At 48.7% G+C, this 23,897-nt stretch overlaps 1 protein-coding gene across 5 annotated transcripts in view; it reads right to left on the bottom strand.

Annotated features, from left to right (window-relative positions):
- Positions 1–23,897, bottom strand: part of arap3 (ArfGAP with RhoGAP domain, ankyrin repeat and PH domain 3) — an 806,627-nt gene that overhangs the window by 238,367 nt on the left and 544,363 nt on the right. For all 5 annotated transcript variants that reach the window (XM_072512821.1, XM_072512820.1, XM_072512825.1 and 2 more), the window contains 2 exons: positions 8,720–8,825; positions 630–777 (listed from right to left, as the gene is read on the bottom strand). In XM_072512821.1, coding sequence (XP_072368922.1) covers positions 630–777; positions 8,720–8,825 — 254 coding nt within the window. The remainder of the gene's footprint in view (positions 1–629; positions 778–8,719; positions 8,826–23,897) is intronic.

The raw sequence follows: 23,897 nt of genomic DNA, 5'->3' as shown, positions 1-23,897 counted from the left end.
AAATAAATGGGAAATCAGGAAATCAACATGAAGGGTCCTTGAAGTACCCAACTCACCAACTAACCCTAATCCTAACCCTAACCCTCTCTCATGTTCTAGTAAAACTCACTTCTCTGATGGAAAATGACGACCAATAAAATAATCAGAAATTCATTCAAGGTCTTATAGGATGTTAAAGAAAGAAAACTGCAGGAGATGATGGAACGTGACTCATTCTGATTTAATTATCCAACCTTCCCATTTCACTCCAGCGCCCTCCTCACTCGAGACACTGTCCAACACAGCAATATATTTTGCATTTCTCGCCTGTCACCCTTAGTGACAGGTCTCACTTCAATCTAGATGTCACCTTTTGGTTTCTGAGCCAACAGAAAAATTCTCAAGCTGAGGTCCAACAGGGACATCGAGGTTCAGAGTCTCATATTCCTTGTGAAGTGTCATCAAAAACATTCAACATATAACTAGCTGATGCCATATACTAGATCTTCTCTTCCATCTCAGATGTCCAAGACGTCCAAGCTTCTCCGAATTACTGAGAATGTTTGTCTATTGTAACATGATGATTCAGATACCACATGGCCCATCAGGCACAACATTCATAATGATATAATCCAGATGTGGTTACTTACATCAAACACTGACACATAGTGATTAATCAGGTCTTCAAGCACTCTGACTTCCTGCTCTCCTTGCCCATCTGTTTGGAATAAGCTGGGAGCGAAAAGTAGCGACAGATTCTTGGTGCACATCTGGTTCAGCTCTGCACATTTCTGAACCCTGTTCACATGAGGAAACACAACTCAAAACTAAGGTGGAATATTGTGGAGCTCAGTGTCTCATTCTATTGTAAGTAGATTTCGCAGCATTTTCAGATCTTTTACACTCCCCAGTTAATGAACATGAATTTCACAATATTATGGCACAGACTCAATGAGCCATAACAAAGCGTCTTACCCTGTAACATGCATCATGAATATCACCTCTAATAGTTTCCTTAAATCTCATCCAAAACTCTGCTCTGAAATCTACCCTTAAAACACACAAATTAGTGACATTTACTGATGATTGTAGCAAACATGAGGATATACAATAGTTGAACAACAATCCAATTTTAATATATTACATATGAACACGGAAAAAGCTGGAAACACTCAGTAGATCATGCAGTATCTGTGGAGAACAAAGTTTTATTATTCAAATTGATGACATTTCAACACAACTGCACCTTGGGTACAATTTAACAGGATACAAACAGAGCGCAAGATCTACTGGCCACGTCGTGTCGCAATGGGAGCACGCCGTGGCCGCTAGATCCCAGATGAAGTCTTCCAAGGGCTTCCCAACAGCCAAGATGTTTTCAGCTGACGGGTGGCAGGGCTAATGTGCCTGGGTGTCACTTAGAGTGCAAGGGTACCACCCTGCCCAGAGCCTGAGCACCCAGGGCTCTCAAAGGCGCGTGGGAGACCCCATCCAGTTGCTATTACACCTGGTCCACGTTTGTGGAAACCTGTGTTCAACGGTGCCTTGGCGATCTCTCCCAGGCAAGGCTGTTAGTTCCTGGGCCCCGGGGGAATACGGCACAGTCATATTTAAATTAGCCTAATGACTCACTGAAATATGTCAATCTGGATCTCGGCCAGCAAGGAGAGATCTAAATCGCGACGTCTCATGAGAATTTGATCAATCTCGTGAGGCGTTTTGAGCGTTGCATATCTCATGAGTTCCACCTGCCTCATTGTGTCACCAAGTCGCACCCATAGTATTTGGCAATTTAGCATGGCCAATCCACCTAACCTGCACATCTTTGGACTGTGGGAGGAAACCGGAGCACCCGGAGGAAACCCACGCAGACACGGGGAGAATAAAAACTGGTGAGTCATGCTGCAGCCTTAGCTGCACTTGGTGCACAGCGTCCATTGCTGGTCGCCACACTCCCAGAAGGATGTGGAAGCTTTGGAGAGGGTGCAGAAGAGATTTACCAGAATGTTGCCTGGTATGGGGGGTGTTAGCTATGAGATAAACTTGGTTTATCTTGGAGGTTGAGGAGCGACCTGATAGAGGTCTACAAAGTTATGAGGGGCATAGACAGAGTGGATAGTCAGAGACTTTATCCCAGGGTGGAAAAGTCAATTACTAGGGGGCATAGGTTTAAGGTGCGAGGGGCAAAGTTTCAAAGTGATGTGTGAGGGAGGTTTTTTTACACAGAGGGGAGTGGGTGCCTGGAACTCGCTGCCGGAGGAGGCGGTGGAAGCAGGGACGATAGTGACATTTAAGGGCGTCTGGGCAAATATATGAATAGGATGAGAATAGAGGGATAGAGGGAGAATAGAGAATAGAAGATTTTAGTTTAAACGGGCAGCATGGTCGGCGCAGGTTTGGAGGGCCGAAGGGCCTGTTCCTGTGCTGTACATTTCTTATTCTTTGAAACTTGGTGAGTTACTGCAGTGCATCTTGTTTACTTTGCTGGCCTCTTAGCTGATAGTCTTTGCTGATTGTTGCTGACCGTTCTGGAATGTTCTGCCAAGGACAGGAAGGCTTCATCCGGTTTTTAGTTTTGGTTTGATCAAAAAGCTGGAGGGCCACAGCCTCGCTCTCGCTCCCTAACCTGGGACTCTCTATTGGTTGAAAGTAAAGACCTTTCCAGCTCTCCAGTCAGATTGACCTGCAGGAAAGTTCAGCCAGCAGCAGCTTCCGGCAGGGCCAGTTGTTTAACGAACCCTCCTTAAAATCTCATGAGAACAAATTAAGCAAAGTACAGCACAAGAAGAGGCCCTTCGGCCCTCAAAACCTGCGCCGACTGATGTGTTGGGTGTTGTGGATCACAAACAGGTCACCAACACTGGAAGTGGTGCAACTCTATTTTATTATAAGGTTAACTATATTAACATACTTGAGCTGTGGGTAAATGCAATACCAGCTTTAACTGTTGACCCTTGCCTAGTCCTAACCAGGTGATGCACTCAGCACATGGTGAATGTCTGTGTTGCAGGCTGTGAGCTCTGTGCTCCGAGCTGGCTGCTACTAGAATGAGCAGGAACTCTCCTGTCCCCTGTCTTTATAGTGCGTGTGCTCTCACTGGTGATTGGCTGCGGTGTTGTGTATGCTGATTGGTCCCACTGCATGTCCATCAGTGTGTGTGTGTCTGCACCATGATATACTGGTGTATATTATGACATCCCCCCTTTTATATAAAGAATATGTGCCTGCGTGACAATAAATATTGTGTAGTGAATGTACCTGACTATGTGTGTGCGTGTTATTTACATGACTATGTACATGAGGCTAATCTATTTACACGGGAAGGTGCCTGGTGCAGAGAAACAGGGTGTCACACCAACAACGAAATGAACATTATATACAAACTACTGGAACGATGAAACAGGATAAAGAACAGATCAAAGAGTCCAACATCGTAAAACTCATAAGTCAAGTCTCTGAGGTGGGCGACGAATTCTGGTTGACCGCCTCAAGGGTGGGTCAGGAGCCACCGGCTGAGGAACGGGCTGGGCCACGGCAGAGTGAGGGGGATGCAGAGTATTCGGAATCTCCACATAGTCCAGGTTGGGGACAACAGGAGGGCGTGGCACTGGTGGAGGATCACGTAGCGAGTGTGGAACGAGACGAAGGGCACGCCGATTGCGGCGGCGAATGGAACCATCTGGCAGACGAACCAGGAACGAACGGGGAGACACCTGCTGAAGAACCACAGCAGTTGCAGACCAGCCCCCCTCCGGAAGATGGACGCGGACGTTGTCATCTGGAGCCAGAGCAGGGAGATCAGCTGCACGGGCGTCATGTGCCGCCTTGTGTTGTGCACGAGACAGCTGCATCCGCTGAAGGACCGGAACATGGTCGAGGTCTGGGACATGAATGGACGGCACCGTGGTCCTGAGGGTGTGACAGGCCCGTGGAGAGTGGGGCCGAACGATAGGCCAGCAAGGCGAGGTAGAAGTCGGATCCTGCATCGGCGGCCTTGCAGAGGAGCCGTTTGACGATGTGGACGCCCTTTTCCGCTTTGCCATTGGATTGGGGGTGCAGGGGACTGGATGTCACATGCACAAAGTTGTACCTGCTGGCAAAGTTGTACCAATCCTGGCTCGCGAAGCAGAGGCCATTGTCCGACATCACAGTGAGTGAGATGCCGTGATGAGCAAAGGTCTCCTTGCAGGCACGGATGACCGCCGATGATGTGATGTCGTGCAGGCGTACAACCTCCGGGTAGTTTGAAAAATAGTCTACGGTCAGAACATAGTCCCTGCCCAGCGTGTGGAACAGGTCAACGCCTACCTTAGACCAAGGGGACATGACCAACTCATGGGGCTGCAGGGTCTCACGTGGTTGGGCCGGCTGGAACCGCTGACAGGTGGGGCAGTTGAGCACAGTGTTGGCTATGTCCTCATTAATGCCGGGCCAGTACACTGCCTCTCGGGCCCTCCGTCGGCACTTCTCCACGCCAAGATGGCCCTCGTGTAGCTGTTCCAAAATGAGCTGGCACATGCTGTGCGGGATCACGATGCGGTCCAGCTTCAGGAGGACACCATCGACTACTGCCAGATCGTCTCTGATATTGTAGAACTGTGGGCATTGGCCCTTGAGCCACCCGTCCGTCATGTGGCGCATGACACGCTGTAGTAGGGGGTCAGCCGCAGTCTCGCGGCGAATGTGGATAAGGCGTTCATCCGTGGCCAGCAGATTAGAGGCCGTGAAGGCCACATGGGCGTCAACCTGGCAGACAAACCCCTCTGGGTCACACGGGGTGTTGACTGCCCCGGACAGAGCGTCGGCTTTGATCAGGTCCTTGCCCAGGGTGTATAGGAGCTGGAAATCGTACCGCCGGAGTTTTACCAGAATACGCTGGAGGCGAGGGGTCATATCATTCAGGTCTTTTTGTATAATGTTGACCAGTGGGTGATGGTCGGTCTCGACAGTGAATTGGGGGAGGCCGTACACATAATCATGAAATTTGTCGACCCCAGTCAATAGGCCCAGGCACTCCTTTTCGATCTGCGCGTAGCGCTGTTCCGTGGGGGTCATGGCACGTGACGCATATGCAACGGGGGCCCATGATGAGGCCTCATCGCGTTGCAGGAGCACCGCCCCAATGCCGGATTGGCTGGCATCCGTTAAAATTTTGTTTCCTTCGTGGGATCAAAAAATGCCAATACCGGGGCCGTGGTAAGCTTGGTCTTAAGCTCCTCCCATTCGCGCTCGTGGGCGGGAAGCCATTGGAAGTCTGTCGTCTTCCTGACCAGGTTCCGGGGAGCTGTGGTATGGGAGGCGAGGTTGGGGATGAACTTCCCCAGGAAGTTGACCATGCCCAAAAATCGGAGGACCGCCTTCTTATCCGCTGGCTTCTGCATGGCCGTGATGGCTGCCACCTTGTCCGCATCCAGCCGCACACCCAACTGGGAGATGTGGTCCCCTAGGAAATTGAGTTCCGTCTGGCCAAAGGAACATTTGGCTCTGTTGAGGCGAAGGCCTTGGTCCCGTATTCATTTGAAAACACGCTGGAGGCGACTGATATGCTCCTGCGGGGTGGTGGACCAAATTATGATGTCGTCAGCATAGACGCGCACATCCTCAATGCCCTCTATCATTTGCTCCATGATCCGGTGGAATACTTCTGATGCCGATATAATCCCAAACGGCATCCTGTTGTAGCAGTATCTGCCAAACGGGGTATTAAAGGTACACAGCTTTCTGCTGGACCTGTCTAGTTGAATTTGCCAGAATCCTTTCGAGGCGTCAAGTTTGGTGAAGATGTTGGCCTGAGCCATCTCGCACGTGATCTCCTCGCGCTTGGGGATCGGGTAATGCTCCCTCATTATGTTGCGATTCAGATCCTTTGGGTCAATGCAGATCCGGAGCTCGCCGGAAGGCTTCTTTACGCACACCATGGAACTGACCCAGTCGGTTGGTTCCGTCACTCTGGAGATCACTCCTTGGTCCTGGAGGTCGTGCAGCTGCTGCTTGAGGCGGTCCTTGAGGGGTGCTGGGACTCTGCGAGGTGCGTGAACCACTGGTGTCTTGTTTGAGCAGGATTTTGTAAGTGTATGGAAACGTGCCCATGCCTTCGAAAACGTCGCGGTGCTGGTCGATGATGGCATTGAGTTGCGCCCTGAAGTCCGCATCCTGGAAGGCAGACGTGTCCTCTGGAGAGAGTGTACTCGTTGAACGAGGTTTAGGAGTTTGCACGCCTGTGCGCCTAGCAGAGAGTCCTTCGAGGAGCCCACGATCCCGAAGGGAAGGAAGGCTTTTCGCGAGTTGTGCGTCACTTCGAGTTGGCATGAACCAGTAGCAGGAATGACGTTGCCATTGTAGTCTACTAGTTGGCAGGTCGACGGAAGAATGGCTGGTTTTACCCCAAGGGTCTGAAAGGCTGACCACGCTAGGAGATTAGCGGAAGCACCAGTGTCCAGGCGGAATCGTATCTGGGATCGGTTGACCATCAGGGTGGCACACCACTCGTCATCTGGATCAATGCTGTGCACCGACAGCGGCTGGTGGTTTTGATTTGGGGACAGCCTGTTCTTTGTTATAACAGCGACTGGAAAAGGCTCCCTCGGGTCCTCGGTGTCACTGGTCTGCGGGAAGTCGGAATGAGACTCGGTTTGGGGGGTAGGTAACTGCTTGTTGCAGGGTTCTTCGGAGGTTTATTTCATTTCCTGGTTCAATTTGAGGCATTGTGCTGTCATTCCAGGTGAAGGAAGGTTGTTTTACGGCTTTAAAAGATTTTTTCTTTGATTTGGGACGTTTCCCCTTTAAATGGGCGTGATCAGGGGCCTCTGACGTCATGACGCGCGTGACGTAGCACGTCGGAGGCGTTTGCATATGCGCAGCTCGCAGTTCCTTTACTGATGGCCATTTTCGTGATTGCGCACGCGCGGCGTCGCGCAACTGAGCATGTGCAGTTCCTTTAGAAAGATGGCCGCCGACCACAATTGTTCTCTGCTCCGGGATTTCGGCCTCGAGGTGAGTACTGGCGCTTCTCTTACCTTCTCTTGCTGGTTGGAGTGTGTTTTCCTCACAGTATTTTCCAAATTTGTCCAGGACTGCCTGAAGTCGCTCCTGTTTTGCCCCTTGGACTACATGAATTTTTAAAAGATTTCTTCTGCTCTGGCACCGGCGATGGTGAGGAGAAGCTCTGTTTTTTCAGGAGCGGCCAGGTCTTCCAGTTCGGCTGCCAGCAGGAAGATTTCAAACTTTTGCCGGAATGCCCGCCAGTTTTCGCGGAGATCGCCGTGGCACTGGAGCTGCGGCGGAACCCGGATTTTGAACATTTTGCGTGGGTATCGTTGCTGGTTGTCGCTGTACGCTGAGGTATGGCTATCTGGACTTGACCAGTTCACTCCTTAAACCATGATGTGTTGGGTGTTCTGGATCACAAACAGGTCACCAATACTGGAAGTGGTGCAACTCTATTTTATTATAAGGTTAACTATATTAACAGACTTGAACTGTGGGTAAATGCAATACCAGCTTTAACTGTCTGAGCCTACGCGAGTGGAGAGCGATGCCCCAGTTCTCAGTCTGAGCCTGTGCGAGTGGAGAGCGATGCCCCAGTTCTCAGTCTGAGCCTGTGCGACTGGAGAGCTACGCCCCAGTTCTCAGTCTGAGCCTGTGCGAGTGGAGAGCGATGCCCCAGTTCTCAGTCTGAGCCTGTGCGAGTGGAGAGCGATGCCCCAGTTCTCAGTCTGAGCCTGTGCGAGTGGAGAGCGATGCCCCAGTTCTCAGTCTGAGCCTGTGCGAGTGGAGAGCGATGCCCCAGTTCTCAGTCTGAGCCTGTGCGAGTGGAGAGCGATGCCCCAGTTCTCAGTCTGAGCCTGTGCGAGTGGAGAGCGATGCCCCAGTTCTCAGCCTGAGCCTGTGCGACTGGAGAGCTACGCCCAAGTTCTCAGTCTGAGCCTGTGCGAGTGGAGAGCGATGCCGCAGTTCTCAGTCTGAGCCTGTGCGAGTGGAGAGCTACGCCCCAGTTCTCAGTCTGAGCCTGTGCGAGTGGAGAGCGATGCCCCAGTTCTCAGTCTGAGCCTGTGCGAGTGGAGAGCGATGCCCCAGTTCTCAGTCTGAGCCTGTGCGAGTGGAGAGCGATGCCCCAGTTCTCAGCCTGAGCCTGTGCGACTGGAGAGCGATGCCGCAGTTCTCAGTCTGAGCCTGTGCGAGTGGAGAGCGATGCCGCAGTTCTCAGTCTGAGCCTGTGCGAGTGGAGAGCGATGCCCCAGTTCTCAGTCTGAGCCTGTGCGAGTGGAGAGCTACGCCCAAGTTCTCAGTCTGAGCCTGTGCGAGTGGAGAGCGATGCCCCAGTTCTCAGTCCGAGCCTGTGCGACTGGAGAGCGATGCCCCAGTTCTCAGTCTGAGCAGGACACTTTGACAAATTCAGAACAAGATTGCACCCAATATCTTCTATGTGAAAGAAGTTTTAAAAAAGCGAGATATTAGTAGAGTCAGGTGGAACAAATACTTGAGCCAATTAGAAAGCTGATCACCATTCAGAGAGGGGAGCTTTTGAGTTAACATTTCCGAGGATATTACCGATTAGTGCAGTGAAAACCTTGCTTGAGGAAGCCATTCTGAAGTTCATGCAGCAGCTGCAGCATCTTTTTTTAGCATCACTATTGGTTAAACGGTTTCTTGAAAAACTTTATCTAAAACTTTGCATCCTACAAGCATAACTTTTCAACAGCTCCCTGCTTAAACAACTGATAAACTAAACAGGACAAACCTGTATAAGTGACCAATCAGAGCAGCAAGAGTCCGTCTGTTGGCTCTCGGGAGAACAGCAATGATTTCTTTGTACTGCTTCAGTCTCTGGGCTTTCTGCGGAATCTCTGAAAAAATGGATGGAAACAAGTCTCAGTATTTTGCCTCTCTTCTGGAGGAGTGTGTAAAAAACTATTTTCACTGAGGAGTGTAAAATTATTTCCCCGGAGGTGTGTAAAACTATTTTCCCAGAGTTATGTAACACAATTTTCCTGGAGGTGTGTAAAACTATTTCCCCGGAGGTGTGTAACACAATTTTCCTGGAGGTGTGTAAAACTATTTTCCCAGAGGCGTGTAACACTATTTTCCTGGAGGTGTTTAAAACTATTTCCCTGGAGGTGTGTAACACTATTTTCCCGGAGATGTGTAACATTTTCCTGGAGGTGTGTAAAACTATTTCCCCGGAGGTATGCAAAACTATTTCCCCGGAGGTGAGTAACACTATTTTCCTGGAGGTGTGTAAAACTATTTCCACAGAGGAGTGTAAAACTATTTCCCCGGAGCGGTGTAAATCTATTTCCCCGGAGGTGTGTAAAACTATTTTCCTGGAGGTGTGTAAAACTATTTCCACAGAGGAGTGTAAAACTATTTCCCCGGAGGTGTGTAAAAATATTTCCCCGGAGGTGTGTAAAAATATTTCCCCGGAGGTGTGTTACACTATTTCCCTGGAAGTGTGTAACACTATTTTCCTGGAGGTGTGTAAAACTATTTCCCTGGAGGTGTGTAAAACTATTTCCACGGAGGTGTGTAAAACTATTTTCCTGGAGGTGTGTAAAACTATTTCCACAGAGGAGTGTAAAACTATTTCCCCGGAGGTGTGTAAAACTATTTCCCCGGAGGTGTGTAAAACTATTTCCACAGAGGAGTGTAAAACTATTTCCCCGGAGGTATGTAAAACTATTTCCCCGGAGGTATGTAAAACTATTTCCACAGAGGTGTGTAAAACTATTTCCACGGAGGAGTGTGAAAACTATTTTCCTGGAGGTGTGTAAAAATATTTCCACGGAGGTGTGTGTAAAACTATTTCCCCGGAGGAGTGTGTAAAACTATTTTCCTGGAGGTGCGTAAAACTATTTCCACAGAGGTGTGTAAAACTATTTCCATGGAGGAGTGTGTAAAACTATTTCCATGAAGGTGTGTAAAACTATTTCCCTGGAGCTGTGCAAAACTATTTCCACGGAGGAGTGTGTAAAACTATTTCCCTGGAGGTGTGTAAAGTTATTTCCACGGAGGTGTGTAAAACTATTTCCCCGGAGGTGTGTAACACTATTTCCCCGGAAGTGTGTAACACTATTTTCCTGGAGGTGTGTAAAACTATTTCCACAGAGGAGTGTAAAACTATTTCCCCGGAGGTGTGTAAAAATATTTCCCCGGAGGTGTGTAAAAATATTTCCCCGGAGGTGTGTTACACTATATTCCACAGAGGAGTGCAAAACTATTTCCCCGGAGGTGTCTAACACTATTTCCCCGGAGGTGTGTAAAACTATTTCCCCGGAGGTGTCTAACACTATTTCCCCGGAAGTGTGTACCACTATTTTCCTGGAGGTGTGTAAAACTATTTCCCTGGAGGTGTGTAAAACTATTTCCCTGGAGGTGTCTAACACTATTTCCCCGGAAGTGTGTAAAACTATTTGCCCGGAGGTGTGTAAAACTATTTTCCTGGAGGTGTGTAAAACTATTTCCACAGAGGAGTGTAAACTATTTCCCCGGAGGTGTGTAAAACTATTTCCCCGGAGGTGTCTAACACTATTTCCCCGGAAGTGTGTAACACTATTTTCCTGGAGGTGTGTAAAACTATTTCCCTGGAGGTGTGTAAAACTATTTCCCCGGAGGTGTCTAACACTATTTCCCCGGAAGTGTGTAACACTATTTTCCTGGAAGTGTGTAAAACTATTTCCCCGGAGGTGTCTAACACTATTTCCCTGGAAGTGTGTAAAACTATTTCCCCGGAGGTGTGTAAAACTATTTCCCCGGAGGTGTGTAAAACTATTTCCCCGGAGGTGTCTAACACTATTTCCCGGGAGTGTGTAAAACTATTTCCCCAGAGGTGTGTAAAACTATTTCCCTGAGGTGTGTAAAACTATTTCCCCGGAGGTGTGTAAAACTATTTCCCCAGAGGTGTGAAAAACTATTTCCCCGGAGGTGTGTAAAACTATTCCTGGAGGTGTGTAAAACTATTTCCCCGGAGGTGTGTAAAACTATTTACCTGGAGGTGTGTAAAACTATTTTCCTGGAGGTGTGTAAAACTATTTCCACAGAGGAGTGTAAAACTATTTCCCCGGAGGTGTGTAAAACTATTTCCCCGGAGGTGTCTAACACCATTTCCCCGGAAGTGTGTAACACTATTTTCCTGGAGGTGTGTAAAACTATTTCCCTGGAGGTGTGTAAAACCATTTCCCCGGAGGTGTGTAAAACTATTTCCCCGGAGGTGTGTAAAACTATTCCTGGAGGTGTGTAAAACTATTTCCCCGGAGGTGTGTAAAACTATTTACCTGGAGGTGTGTAAAACTATTTTCCTGGAGGTGTGTAAAACTATTTCCACAGAGGAGTGTAAAACTATTTCCCCGGAGGTGTGTAAAACTATTTCCCCGGAGGTGTCTAACACCATTTCCCCGGAAGTGTGTAACACTATTTTCCTGGAGGTGTGTAAAACTATTTCCCTGGAGGTGTGTAAAACCATTTCCCCGGAGGTGTGTAAAACTATTTCCCCGGAGGTGTGTAAAACTATTTCCACAGAGGTGTGTAAAACTATTTCCACGGAGGAGTGTGAAAACTATTTTCCTGGAGGTGTGTAAAAATATTTCCACGGAGGAGTGTGTAAAACTATTTCCCCGGAGGAGTGTGTAAAACTATTTTCCTGGAGGTGAGTAAAACTATTTCCACAGAGGTGTGTAAAACTATTTCCACAGAGGAGTGTGTAAAACTATTTCCATGAAGGTGTTTAAAACTATTTCCCTGAAGTTGTGTAAATCTATTTCCCTGGAGCTGTGCAAAACTATTTCCATGGAGGAGTGTGTAAAACTATTTCCCTGGAGGTGTGTAAAGCTATTTCCACGGAGGTGTGTAAAACTATTTTCCTGGAGGTGTGTAAAACTATTTCCACGGAGGTGTGTAAAACTATTTCCCCGGAGGTGTGTAAAACTATTTCCCCGGAGGTGTGTAAAACTATTTTCCTGGAGGTGTGCAAAACTATTTTCCTGAAGGTGTGTAAAACTATTTTCCTGGAGGTGTGTAAAACTATTTCTCCGAAAGTGTGTAAAACTATTTCCCCAGAGATGTGTAAAACTATTTCCCCGGAGGTGTGTAACACTATTTCCCCGGAAGTGTGTATCACTATTTTCCTGGAGGTGTGTAAAACTATTTCCACAGAGGAGTGTAAAACTATTTCCCCGGAGGTGTGTAACACTATTTCCCCGGAAGTGTGTATCACTATTTTCCTGGAGTTGTGTAAAACTATTTCCACAGAGGAGTGTAAAACTATTTCCCTGGAGGTGTGTAAACTATTTCCCTGGAGGTGTGTAAAACTATTTACCCGGAGGTGTGAAAACTATTTCCCCGGAGGTGTGTGTAAAACTATTTCCCTGTGTATGTTTGCTATTCACTGAGTGTGATTTACGAAAATGGGAACAAAGTGTTTTCGGGATCATTAAGGGGGAGGGGGAGCAGCCCCAAGTCGTGGTCCACATAGGTACCAACAACATAGGTAGGAAAAGGGATAGGGATATAAGGCAGGAATTCAGGGAGCGAGGGTGGAAACTTAGATCTAGGACAAACAGAGTTATTATCTCTGGGTTGTTACCCGTGCCACGTGATAGCGAGACGAGGAATAGGGAGAGAGAGGAGTTGAACACATGGCTACAGGGATGGTGCAGGAGGGAGGGTTTCACATTTCTGGATAATTGGGGCTCATTCTGGGGTCGGTGGGACCTCTACAAACGAGATGGTCTATACCTCGACCAGAGGGGTACCAATATCCTGGGGGGGAAATTTGCTAATGCTCTTCGGGAGGGTTTAAACTAGTTCAGCAGGGGCTTGGGAACCTGAATTGTAGCTCCAGTATACAGGAGGTTGAGAGTAGTGAGGTCATGAGTAAGGTTTCAAAGTTGCAGGAGTGTACCGGCAGGCAGGAAGGTGGTTTAAAGTGTGTCTTCTTCAATGCCAGGAGCATCCAAAATAAGGTGGATGAACTTGCGGCATGGGTTGGTACCTGGGACTTTGATGTTGTGGCCATTTCAGAGACATGGATAGAGCAGGGACAGGAATGGTTGTTGCAGGTGCCGGGGTTTAGTAATTTCAGTAAGCTCAGGGAAGGTGGTAAAAGAGGGGGCGGGGTGGCATTGTTAGTCAAGAACAGTGTTACAGTGGCAGAAAGGGCGTTTGATGAGGACTCGTCTACTGAGGTAGTATGGGCTGAGGGTAGAAACAGGAAAGGAGAGGTCAACCTGTTAGGGGTTTTCTATAGACCTCCAAAAAGTTCCAGAGATGTAGAGGAAAGGATTGCAAAGATGATTCTGGATCGGAGCGAAAGCAACAGGGTAGTTGTTGTGGGGGACTTTAACTTTCCAAATATTGACTGGAAACGCTATAGTTTGAGTACTTTAGATGGGTCCGTTTTTGTCCAATGTGTGCAGGAGGGTTTCCTGACACAGTATGTAGATAGGCCAACGAGAGGCGAGGTCATATTGGATTTGGTACTGGGTAATGAACCAGCACAGGTGTTAGATTTGGAGGTAGGTGAGCACTTTGGTGATAGTGACCACAATTCGATTAAGTTTACTTTAATGATGGAAAGGGATAGGTATATACCGCAGGGCAAGAGTTATATCTGGGGGAAAGGCAATTGTGATGCGATGAGGCAAGACTTAAGGGCTGGTTTATCACAGGGCTAAATTGCTGGCTTTGAAAGCAGACCAAGGCAGGCCAGCAGCATGGTTCAATTCCCGTACCAGCCTCCCCAAACAGGCACCGGAATGTGGCGACTAGGGGCTTTTCACAGTAAATTCATTTGAAGCCTACTTGTGACAATAAGCGATTTTCATTTCATTTCATTTCATCGGATGGAGAGGAAAACTGCAGGGGATGGGCGCAATGGAAATGTGGAGCTTGTTCAAGGAACAGCTACTGCGTGTCCTTGATAAGTATGTACCTGTCAGGCAGGGAGGAAGTGGTCGAGCAAGGGAACCGTGGTTTACTAAAGCAGTCGAAACACTTGTCAAGAGGAAGAAGGTGGCTTATGTAAAGATGAGACATGAAGGGTCAGTTAGGGCGCTCGAGAGTTACACGGGAGCAATAGGTCAGAAGGTGAGAGCATTGAGGGAGAACTAGGGAATAGGGACAGTGTGGCTCTGAGGCAGAGCAGACGGGGAGAAGTTGCTGAACACAGCGGGTCTGGTGGCCTGAAGTGCATATGTTTTAATGCAAGGAGCATTACGGGTAAGGCAGATGAACTTAGAGCTTGGATTACTACTTGGAACTATGATGTTGTTGCCATTACAGAGACCTGGTTGAGGGAAGGGCAGGATTGGCAGCTAAACGTTCCAGGATTCAGATGTTTCAGGCTGGATAGAGGGGGATGTAAAAGGGGAGGTGGAGTTGCGCTACTTGTTCGGGAGAATATCACAGCTATACTGCGAGAGGACACCTCAGAAGGCAGTGAGGCTATATGGGTAGAGATCAGGAATAAGAAGGGTGCAGTCACAATGTTGGGGGTATACTACAGGCCTCCCAACAGCCAGCGGGCGATAGAGGAGCAGATAGGTAGACAGATTTTGGAAAAGAGTAAAAACAACAGGGTTGTGGTGATGGGAGACTTCAACTTCCCCAATATTGACTGGGACTCACTTAGTGCCAGGGGCTTAGACGGGGCGGAGTTTGTAAGGAGCATCCAGGAGGGCTTCTTAAAACAATATGTAAATAGTCCAACTAGGGAAGGGGCGGTACTGGACCTGGTATTGGGGAATGAGCCCGGCCAGGTGGTAGATGTTTCAGTAGGGGAGCATTTCGGTAACAGTGACCACAATTCAGTAGGTTTTAAGGTACTGGTGGACAAGGATAAGAGTGGTCCGAGAATGAATGTGCTAAATTGGGGGAAGGCTAATTATAACAATATTAGGCGGGAACTGAAGAACATAGATTGGGGGCGGATGTTTGAGGGCAAATCAACATCTGACATGTGGGAGGCTTTCAAGTGTCAGTTGAAAGGAATACAGGACAGGCATGTTCCTGTGAGGAAGAAGGATAAATACGGCAATTTTCGGGAACCTTGGATGACGAGTGATATTGTAGGCCTCGTCAAAAAGAAAAAGGAGGCATTTGTCAGGGCTAAAAGGCTGGGAACAGACGAAGCCTGTGTGGCATATAAGGAAAGTAGGAAGGAACTTAAGCAAGGAGTCAGGAGGGCTAGAAGGGGTCACGAAAAGTCATTAGCAAATAGGGTTAAGGAAAATCCCAAGGCTTTTTACACGTACATAAAAAGCAAGAGGGTAGCCAGGGAAAGGGTTGGCCCACTGAAGGATACGCAAGGGAATCTATGTGTGGAGCCAGAGGAAATGGGCGAGGTACTAAATGAATACTTTGCATCAGTATTCACCAAAGAGAAGGAATTGGTAGATGTTGAGTCTGGAGAAGGGGGTGTAGATAGCCTGGGTCACATTGTGATCCAAAAAGACGAGGTGTTGGGTGTCTTAAAAAATATTAAGGTAGATAAGTCCCCAGGGCCTGATGGGATCTACCCCAGAATACTGAAGGAGGCTGGAGAGGAAATTGCTGAGGCCTTGACAGAAATCTTTGGATCCTCGCTGTCTTCGGGGGATGTCCCGGAGGACTGGAGAATAGCCAATGTTGTTCCTCTGTTTAAGAAGGGTAGCAAGGATAATCCCGGGAACTACAGGCCGGTGAGCCTTACGTCAGTGGTAGGGAAATTACTGGAGAGAATTCTTAGAGACAGGATCTACTCCCATTTGGAAGCAAATGGACGTATTAGTGAGAGGCAGCACGGTTTTGTGAAGGGGAGGTCGTGTCTCACTAACTTGATAGAGTTTTTCGAGGAGGTCACTAAGATGATTGATGCAGGTAGGGCAGTAGATGTTGTCTATATGGACTTCTGTAAGGCCTTTGACAAGGTCCCTCATGGTAGACTAGTACAAAAGGTGAAGTCACACGGGATCAGGGGTGAACTGGCAAGGTGGATACAGAACTGGCTAGGTCATCGAAGGCAGAGAGTAGCAATGGAAGGGTGCTTTTCTGATTGGAGGGCTGTGACTAGTGGTGTTCCGCAGGGATCAGTGCTGGGACCTTTGTTGTTCGTAGTATATATAAATGATTTGGAGGAAAATGTAACTGGTCTGATTAGTAAGTTTGCAGACGACACAAAGGTTGGTGGAATTGCGGATAGCGATGAGGACTGTCTGAGGATACAGCAGGATTTAGATTGTCTGGAGACTTGGGCGGAGAGATGGCAGATGGAGTTTAATCCGGACAAATGTGAGGTAATGCATTTTGGAAGGTCTAATGCAGGTAGGGAATATACAGTGAATGGTAGAACCCTCAAGAGTATTGAAAGTCAAAGAGATCTAGGAGTACAGGTCCACAGGTCATTGAAAGGGGCAACACAGGTGGAGAAGGTAGTCAAGAAGGCATACGGCATGCTGGCCTTCATTGGCCGGGGCATTGAGTATAAGAATTGGCAAGTCATGTTGCAGCTGTATAGAACCTTAGTTAGGCCACACTTGGAGTATAGTGTTCAATTCTGGTCGCCACACTACCAGAAGGATGTGGAGGCTTTAGAGAGGGTGCAGAAGAGATTTACCAGAATGTTGCCTGGTATGGAGGGCATAAGCTATGAGGAGCGGTTGAATAAACTCGGTTTGTTCTCACTGGAACGAAGGAGGTTGAGGGGCGACCTGATAGAGGTATACAAAATTATGAGGGGCATAGACAGAGTGGATAGTCAGAGGCTTTTCCCCAGGGTAGAGGGGTCAATTACTAGGGGGCATAGGTTTAAGGTGAGAGGGGCAAGGTTTAGAGTAGATGTACGAGGCAAGTTTTTTACGCAGAGGGTAGTGGGTACCTGGAACTCGCTACCGGAGGAGGTAGTGGAAGCAGAGACGATAGGGACATTTAAGGGGCATCTTGACAAATATATGAATAGGATGGGAATAGAAGGATACGGACCCAGGAAGTGTAGAAGATTGTAGTTTAGTCGGGCAGTATGGTCGGCACGGGCTTGGAGGGCCGAAGGGCCTGTTCCTGTGCTGTACATTTCTTTGTTCTTTGTTTGTTCTTTGTTAGCTAGGAAGGAACTAAAGAGAGAGCTAAGAAGAGCCAGGAGGGGACATGAGAAGTCTTTGGCAGGTAGGATCAAGCATAACCCTAAAGCTTTCTATAGATATGTCAGGAATAAACGAATGACTAGGGTAAGAGTAGGGCCAGTCAAGGACAGTAGTGGGAAGCTGTGCTTGGAGTCCGCGGAGATAGGAGAGGTGCTAAATGAATATTATTTAGAACATAGAACATAGAACAATACAGCGCAGTACAGGCCCTTCGGCCCACGATGTTGCACCGAAACAAAAGCCGTCTAACCTACACTATGCCATTATCATCCATATGTTTATCCAATAAACTTTTAAATGCCCTCAATGTTGGCGAGTTCACTACTGTAGCAGGTAGGGCATTCCACGGCCTCACTACTCTTTGCGTAAAGAACCTACCTCTGACCTCTGTCCTATATCTATTACCCCTCAGTTTAAAGCTATGTCCCCTCGTGCCAGCCATTTCCATCCGCGGGAGAAGGCTCTCACTGTCCACCCTATCCAACCCCCTGATCATTTTGTATGCCTCTATTAAGTCTCCTCTTAACCTTCTTCTCTCCAACAAAAACAACCTCAAGTCCATCAGCCTTTCCTCATCAGATTTTCCCTCCATACCAGGCAACATCCTGGTAAACCTCCTCTGCACCCGCTCCAAAGCCTCCACGTCCTTCCTATAATGCAGTGACCAGAACTGTACGCAATACTCCAAATGCGGCCGTACCAGAGCTCTGTACAGCTGCAACATGACCTCCCGACTCCGGAACTCAATCCCTCTACCAATAAAGGCCAACACTCCATAGGCCTTCTTCACAACCCTATCAACCTGGGTGGCAACTTTCATGTACATGGACACCTAGATCCCTCTGCTCATCCACACTTTCAAGAACTTTACCATTAGCCAAATATTCTGCATTCCTGTTATTCCTTCCAAAGTGAATCACCTCACACTTCTCTACATTAAACTCCATTTGCCACCTCTCAGCCCAGTTCTGCAGCTTATCTATATCCCTCTGTAACCTGCTACATCCTTCCACACCATCGACAACACCACCGACTTTAGTATCGTCTGCAAATTTACTCACCCACCCTTCTGCGCCTTCCTCTAGGTCATTGATAAAAATGACAAACAGCAACGGCCCCAGAACAGATCTTTGTGGTACTCCACTTGTGACTGTACTCCATTCTGAACATTTCCCATCAACCACCACGCTCTGTCTTCTTTCAGCTAGCCAATTTCTGATCCACATCTCTAAATCACCCTCAATCCCCAGCCTCCGTATTTTCTGCAATAGCCTACCGTGGGGAACCTTATCAAACGCTTTGCTGAAATCCATATACACCACATCAACTGCTCTACCCTCATCTACCTGTTCAGTCACCTTCTCAAAGAACTCAATAAGGTTTGTGAGGCATGACCTCCCCTTCACAAAGCCATGCTGACTATCCCTGATCATATTATTCCGATCTAGATGATTATAAATCTTGTCTCTTATAATCCCCTCCAAGACTTTACCCACTACAGATGTGAGGCTCACCGGTCTATAGTTGCCGGGGTTGTCTCTGCTCCCCTTTTTGAACAAAGGGACCACATTTGCTGTCCTCCAGTCCTCTGGCACTATTCCTGTAGCCAATGATGACATAAAAATCAAAGCCAAAGGTCCAGCAATCTCTTCCCTGGCCTCCCAGAGAATCCTAGGATAAATCCCATCAGGTCCCGGGGACTTATCTATTTTCAGCCTGTCCAGAATTGCCAACACCTCTTCCCTACGTACCTCAAAGCCATCTATTCTATTAGCCTGGGGCTCAGCATTCTCCTCCACAACATTATCTTTTTCCTGAGTGAATACTGACGAAAAATATTCATTTAGTATCTCGCCTATCTCTTCAGACTCCACACACAATTTCCCATCCCTGTCCTTGACTGGTCCTACTCTTTCCCTAGTCATTCGCTTATTCCTGACATACCTATAGAAAGCTTTTGGGTTTTCCTTGATCCTTCCTGCCAAATACTTCTCATGTCCCCTCCTTGCTCGTCTTAGCTCTCTCTTTAGATCCTTCCTCGCTACCTTGTAACTATCCATCGCCCCAACCGAAACTTCACACTTCATCTTCATATAGGCCTCCTTCTTCCTCTTAACAAGAGATTCCACTTCCTTGGTAAACCACGGTTCCCTCGCTCGACGCCTTCCTCCCTGTCTGACCGGTACATACTTATCAAGAACACGCAGTAGCTGATCCTTGAACAAGCTCCACTTATCCAGTGTGCCCAACACTTGCAGCCTACTTCTCCACCTTATCCCCCCCAAGTCACGTCTAATGGCATCATAATTGCCCTTCCCCCAGCTATAACTCTTGCCCTGCGGTGTATACTTATCCCTTTCCATCATTTACGTAAATTTGTCAGTATTCACACAGGAAAAAGACAATGTTGTCGAGGAGAATACTGAGATTTAGGCTACTAGATTAGAAGGGCTTGAGGTTCAATTCAAATGGTCATTGGATAGACATATGGATGATAAGGGAATAGTGTAGATGAGCTTTAGAGTGGTTTCACAGGTTGGCACAACAATTAGGGCCGAAGGGCCTGTACTGCGCTGTAATGTTCTATGTTCTATGTTCTATAAGTGATCGGTTTTGCCACGTGTTTCCCGCTGTTCACAGTGCAGAGAAACACGAGGCTATAAAATGCGCCTCACGGTATTTCAGGGGCCTCAGTGGGGAACACGCAGCCCCGTTTTGTACTCCGAGGAGCTCTGCTTGTCAGAACTCCTCAATGTGACCCCCCTTCCCCTCCCCGCCACACTGGGCCCGAACGCACCATGGGAGGATCCCCACCCAACACCCACACAGGGCACTCCTGGCAGTGCCCATGCCAGCTGGCAGTGCCACCTAGGCTGGCACCCAGGTGGCACTGACAGGGTGCCAGGCTGGTGCTGCCAGGCTGCCAGGCTGTAAGTTCCAGGTTGTGAAGCTGACAATGCCCAAGTGGCACCAGCAGTGTCAGGGTACCACCCTGCCCAAAGGGCATGCACCTGGGGCCTCTGCTCCCATAGGAAATCCCTACGGGTTCCATTCCATCTGGTCCTTGTATGTGGGGATCAGTACTGAACAGCGCTCGCTGAGGTCTCCGAGGCGAAGGGGATAAATCCCAACGCTTCGGGTACCTTGGGAATCTGCATATTAAAGTGAGACTACCTGTCTCGCTGCAATATGCAGATTCGCTAAGTGATCCCGCCCACAATGGGTGGGATTTACATCACAACATGTAGCAAGATTTCCGAGGCACTGTGAGCCGGGTAGATCCTGGGAGCGAGGTCTCCCGGCTTTTAGTGGCCACGCTGCGCTGGAGCGAGCTGCTTTTTGAGCGCAGTCTGGCTGTAAAATCGCGCCCTAAATCTTTTGGAAATACTTTCTGACTATATTGTGGATATGTTATGTATTTTAAAAGTATGATATTTCCTCAGTATTAAATTTGATGTATATAAAATTAAAGAAAATGTAAGAATTGCTGATAAAGGTGACACATTGTTGAAACTTTCTTTAAGGGGCAGATGCAAGAATGTCAAATTTGAAAGGGAGCAAAGAAGGGTTTCTTATTGGTTGGCAAATCAACTCTGATTGGTTGTGTCTTGCCATGAAGAATGTTGGGAACGATAATTCCACAGACTATTGTTTAATTTGTTTAAAGATGCAAGACCTGGGCATGTTCTCTTTGTCCGCAGAGAATAGGTCACTGCTTGGAGAAAGTGTAAGTGAGTCACATTGCCACACTGATGGGTAACATGAAATTGGTTGTCAGTATAATTCCCAGCTGATTCAGGATTGTTCAATAAGTGCTATCCAATAATAGGAACATAGAAAATAGTAGCAGGAGTAGGCTGTTCAACCTTTGAAGCCTGCTCTGCCATTCATCATCCAACTCAGTACCCTGTTTCCCCTTTCCCCCGATATCCTTTGATGCCCTTGGCCCTGAGTGCTGTATCAAACTCCTTCTTGAAAACACCACAAGGCCTCAGCTGCTTCCTGTGGTAACAAATTCCATTCTCACCACTGTCCGGGTGAAGAAATTTCTCCACATCTCTGTCTAAATGGTCGACCCCGTATCCTCAGACTGTGACCCCTGGTTCTGGACACGCCCACCATCAGGAACATCCTTCCTGCATCCACCCTGTCCAGTCCTGTTCGAATTTTATACCTTTCGTTGAGATAATAATAATCTTTATTGTCACAAGTAGGCTTACATTAATGACGTTACTGTGAAAAGCCCCTAGTCACCACATTCCGGCACCTGTTCGGGTACACAGAGGGAGAATTCAGAATGTCCAATCCACCTAACTTCTTTCGAACTTGCGGGAGGAAACCGGAGCGCCCGGAGGAAACTCACGCAGACACGGGGAGAACGTGCAGACTCCTCACAGACAGTGGCCCAAGCCAGGAATCGAACCTGGGACCCCGCAGTGGTGAAACAACAGTGCTACCCACTGTGGTACCATGCTGCCCCCCTCATTCTTCTAAACTCCATCAAATACAATCCTAACCAATTTAATCTTTCCTCATGCGTCAGTCCTGCCATGCCTGGAATCAGCCTGGTAAACCTTTGCTGCCCTCCCTCGAGAGCAGGAACATCCTTCCTCAGATACGGAATACAAAACCGCTCACAGTATTCCAACTGTGGTCACAGAATCACAGAAAAATAAAGTGCAAAGAGGCCCTTCAGCCCATCGCCTTTGCACCGACACATGAATATACCTGACCTGCGCACCAAATTCCATTTGCCAGCACTTGATCCAAAGCGTTGACTGTTGTGACGAGCCAAGTGCTCAGACAGGTACTTTTTAAAGGATGAGAGGCAACCCGCCCCTCCCACCCTCCCAGGTAGTGCGTTCCAGACCCGCCCCTCCCACCCTCCCAGGTAGCGCATTCCAGACCCGCCCCTCCCACCCTCCCAGATAGTGCATTCCAGACCCGCCCCTCCCACCCTCCCAGGTAGCGCATTCCAGACCCGCCCCTCCCACCCTCCCAGATAGTGCATTCCAGACCCGCCCCTCCCACCCTCCCAGGTAGTGCGTTCCAGACCCGCCGCTCCCACCCTCCCAGGTAGTGTGTTCCAGACCCGTCCCTCCCACCCTCCCAGGTAGTGTGTTCCAGACCCGCCCCTCCCACCCTCCCAGGTAGTGCGTTCCAGACCCGCCCCTCCCACCCTCCCAGGTAGTGCGTTCCAGACCCGCCCCTCCCACCCTCCCAGGTAGTGCATTCCAGACCCGCCCCTCCCACCCTCCCAGGTAGTGTGTTCCAGACCCGCCCCTCCCACCCTCCCAGGTAGTGCGTTCCAGACCCGCCCCTCCCACCCTCCCAGGTAGTGCGTTCCAGACCCGCCCCTCCCACCCTCCCAGGTAGTGCGTTCCAGACCCGCCCCTCCCACCCTCCCAGGTAGTGCGTTCCAGACCCGCCCCTCCCACCCTCCCAGGTAGTGCGTTCCAGACCCGCCCCTCCAACCCTCCCAGGTAGTGCGTTCCAGACCCGCCCCTCCCACCCTCTCAGGTAGTGCGTTCCAGACCCGCCCCTCCCACCCTCCCAGGTAGTGCGTTCCAGACCCGCCCCTCCCACCTTCTCAGGTAGTGCGTTCCAGACCCGCCCCTCCCAGGTAGTGCGTTCCAGACCATCACACCCTCGGGGTAAAAAAGCCTTTCCTCAAATCCCTCCTCAGCCTCCTATCCCTCACCTTGAACTTGTGTCCCCTCGTAACTGACCCATCAAAGAACAATATTGCACAGGAACAGGCCCTTCGGCCCTCCAAGCCTGCGCCGACCATGGTGCCTGCCTAAACTAAAACCGTCTGCACTTACGAAGTCCATCCCACCCTTTTCATATATTTGTCTAGATGTCCCTTAAATGCCGCTATCGTACCTGCTCCCACCCCCTCCCCAGGCAGCACGGTCCATACATTTATCACCTTCTGTGTAAAAAACTTGCCTCGCACATCTGTTCTAAACTTTTCCCCAGCACTTTAAACCTATGTCCCCTAGTACTTGACTCTCCAGCCCTAGGAAAGAGCATCCATTCTGTCCATGTCCCTCATAATCTTGTAGACCTCTATCAGGTTGCCTCCCAACCTCTGTCGTTCCAGTGAGAACAGACCAAGTTTATCTAACCTCTCCTAATAGCTAATGCACTCCATACTCAGCAAGCTTCTGTACCCTCTCCAAGGCATCCACATCCTTCTGGTAGTGTGGCGACCAGAATTGTACACAATATTCCAAATAATTCAACCAAGGGGAACAGCTGTTCCCTATCCACACTGTCCATGCCCCTCATAATCTTGTACATCTCAATCAGGTCACCCCTCAGTCTTCTCTGCTCCAATGAAAAGAACCCAAGCCTATCCAACCTCTCTTTATAGTTTAAATGTTCCATTCCAGGCAACATCCTGGTGAATCTCCTCTGCACCCCCTCCAGTGCAATCACATCCTTCCTATAATGTGGCGACCAGAATTGCACACAGTGCTCCAGCTGTGGCCTCACCAAGGTTCTATACAACTCCAGCATGACCTCCCTGCTTTCTTAATTCCTCCTTCCAAAGTGCATAACCTCACACTTTACCACATCATATTCCATCTGCCACTTCATTGCCCACTCTCCTAGCCTGTCCAAGTCCTTCTGAAGCCCCCTTGCTTCCTCAATACTACCTGTCCCTCGACAGATCTTTGTATCATCTGCAAACTTAGCAACAGTGCCTTCAGTTCCTTCTTCCAGATCATTAATGTATATTGTGAAAAGTTGTGGTCCCAGCACAGACCCCTGAGGCACACCACTAGTCACCGGCTGCCATCC

Source organism: Scyliorhinus torazame, chromosome 7 (assembly GCF_047496885.1).
Source record: "Scyliorhinus torazame isolate Kashiwa2021f chromosome 7, sScyTor2.1, whole genome shotgun sequence".
Classification (NCBI taxonomy): domain Eukaryota; kingdom Metazoa; phylum Chordata; class Chondrichthyes; order Carcharhiniformes; family Scyliorhinidae; genus Scyliorhinus; species Scyliorhinus torazame.
Note: the sequence above shows the minus strand (reverse complement) of the source record. Positions and strands in the feature narration are given on the sequence as shown.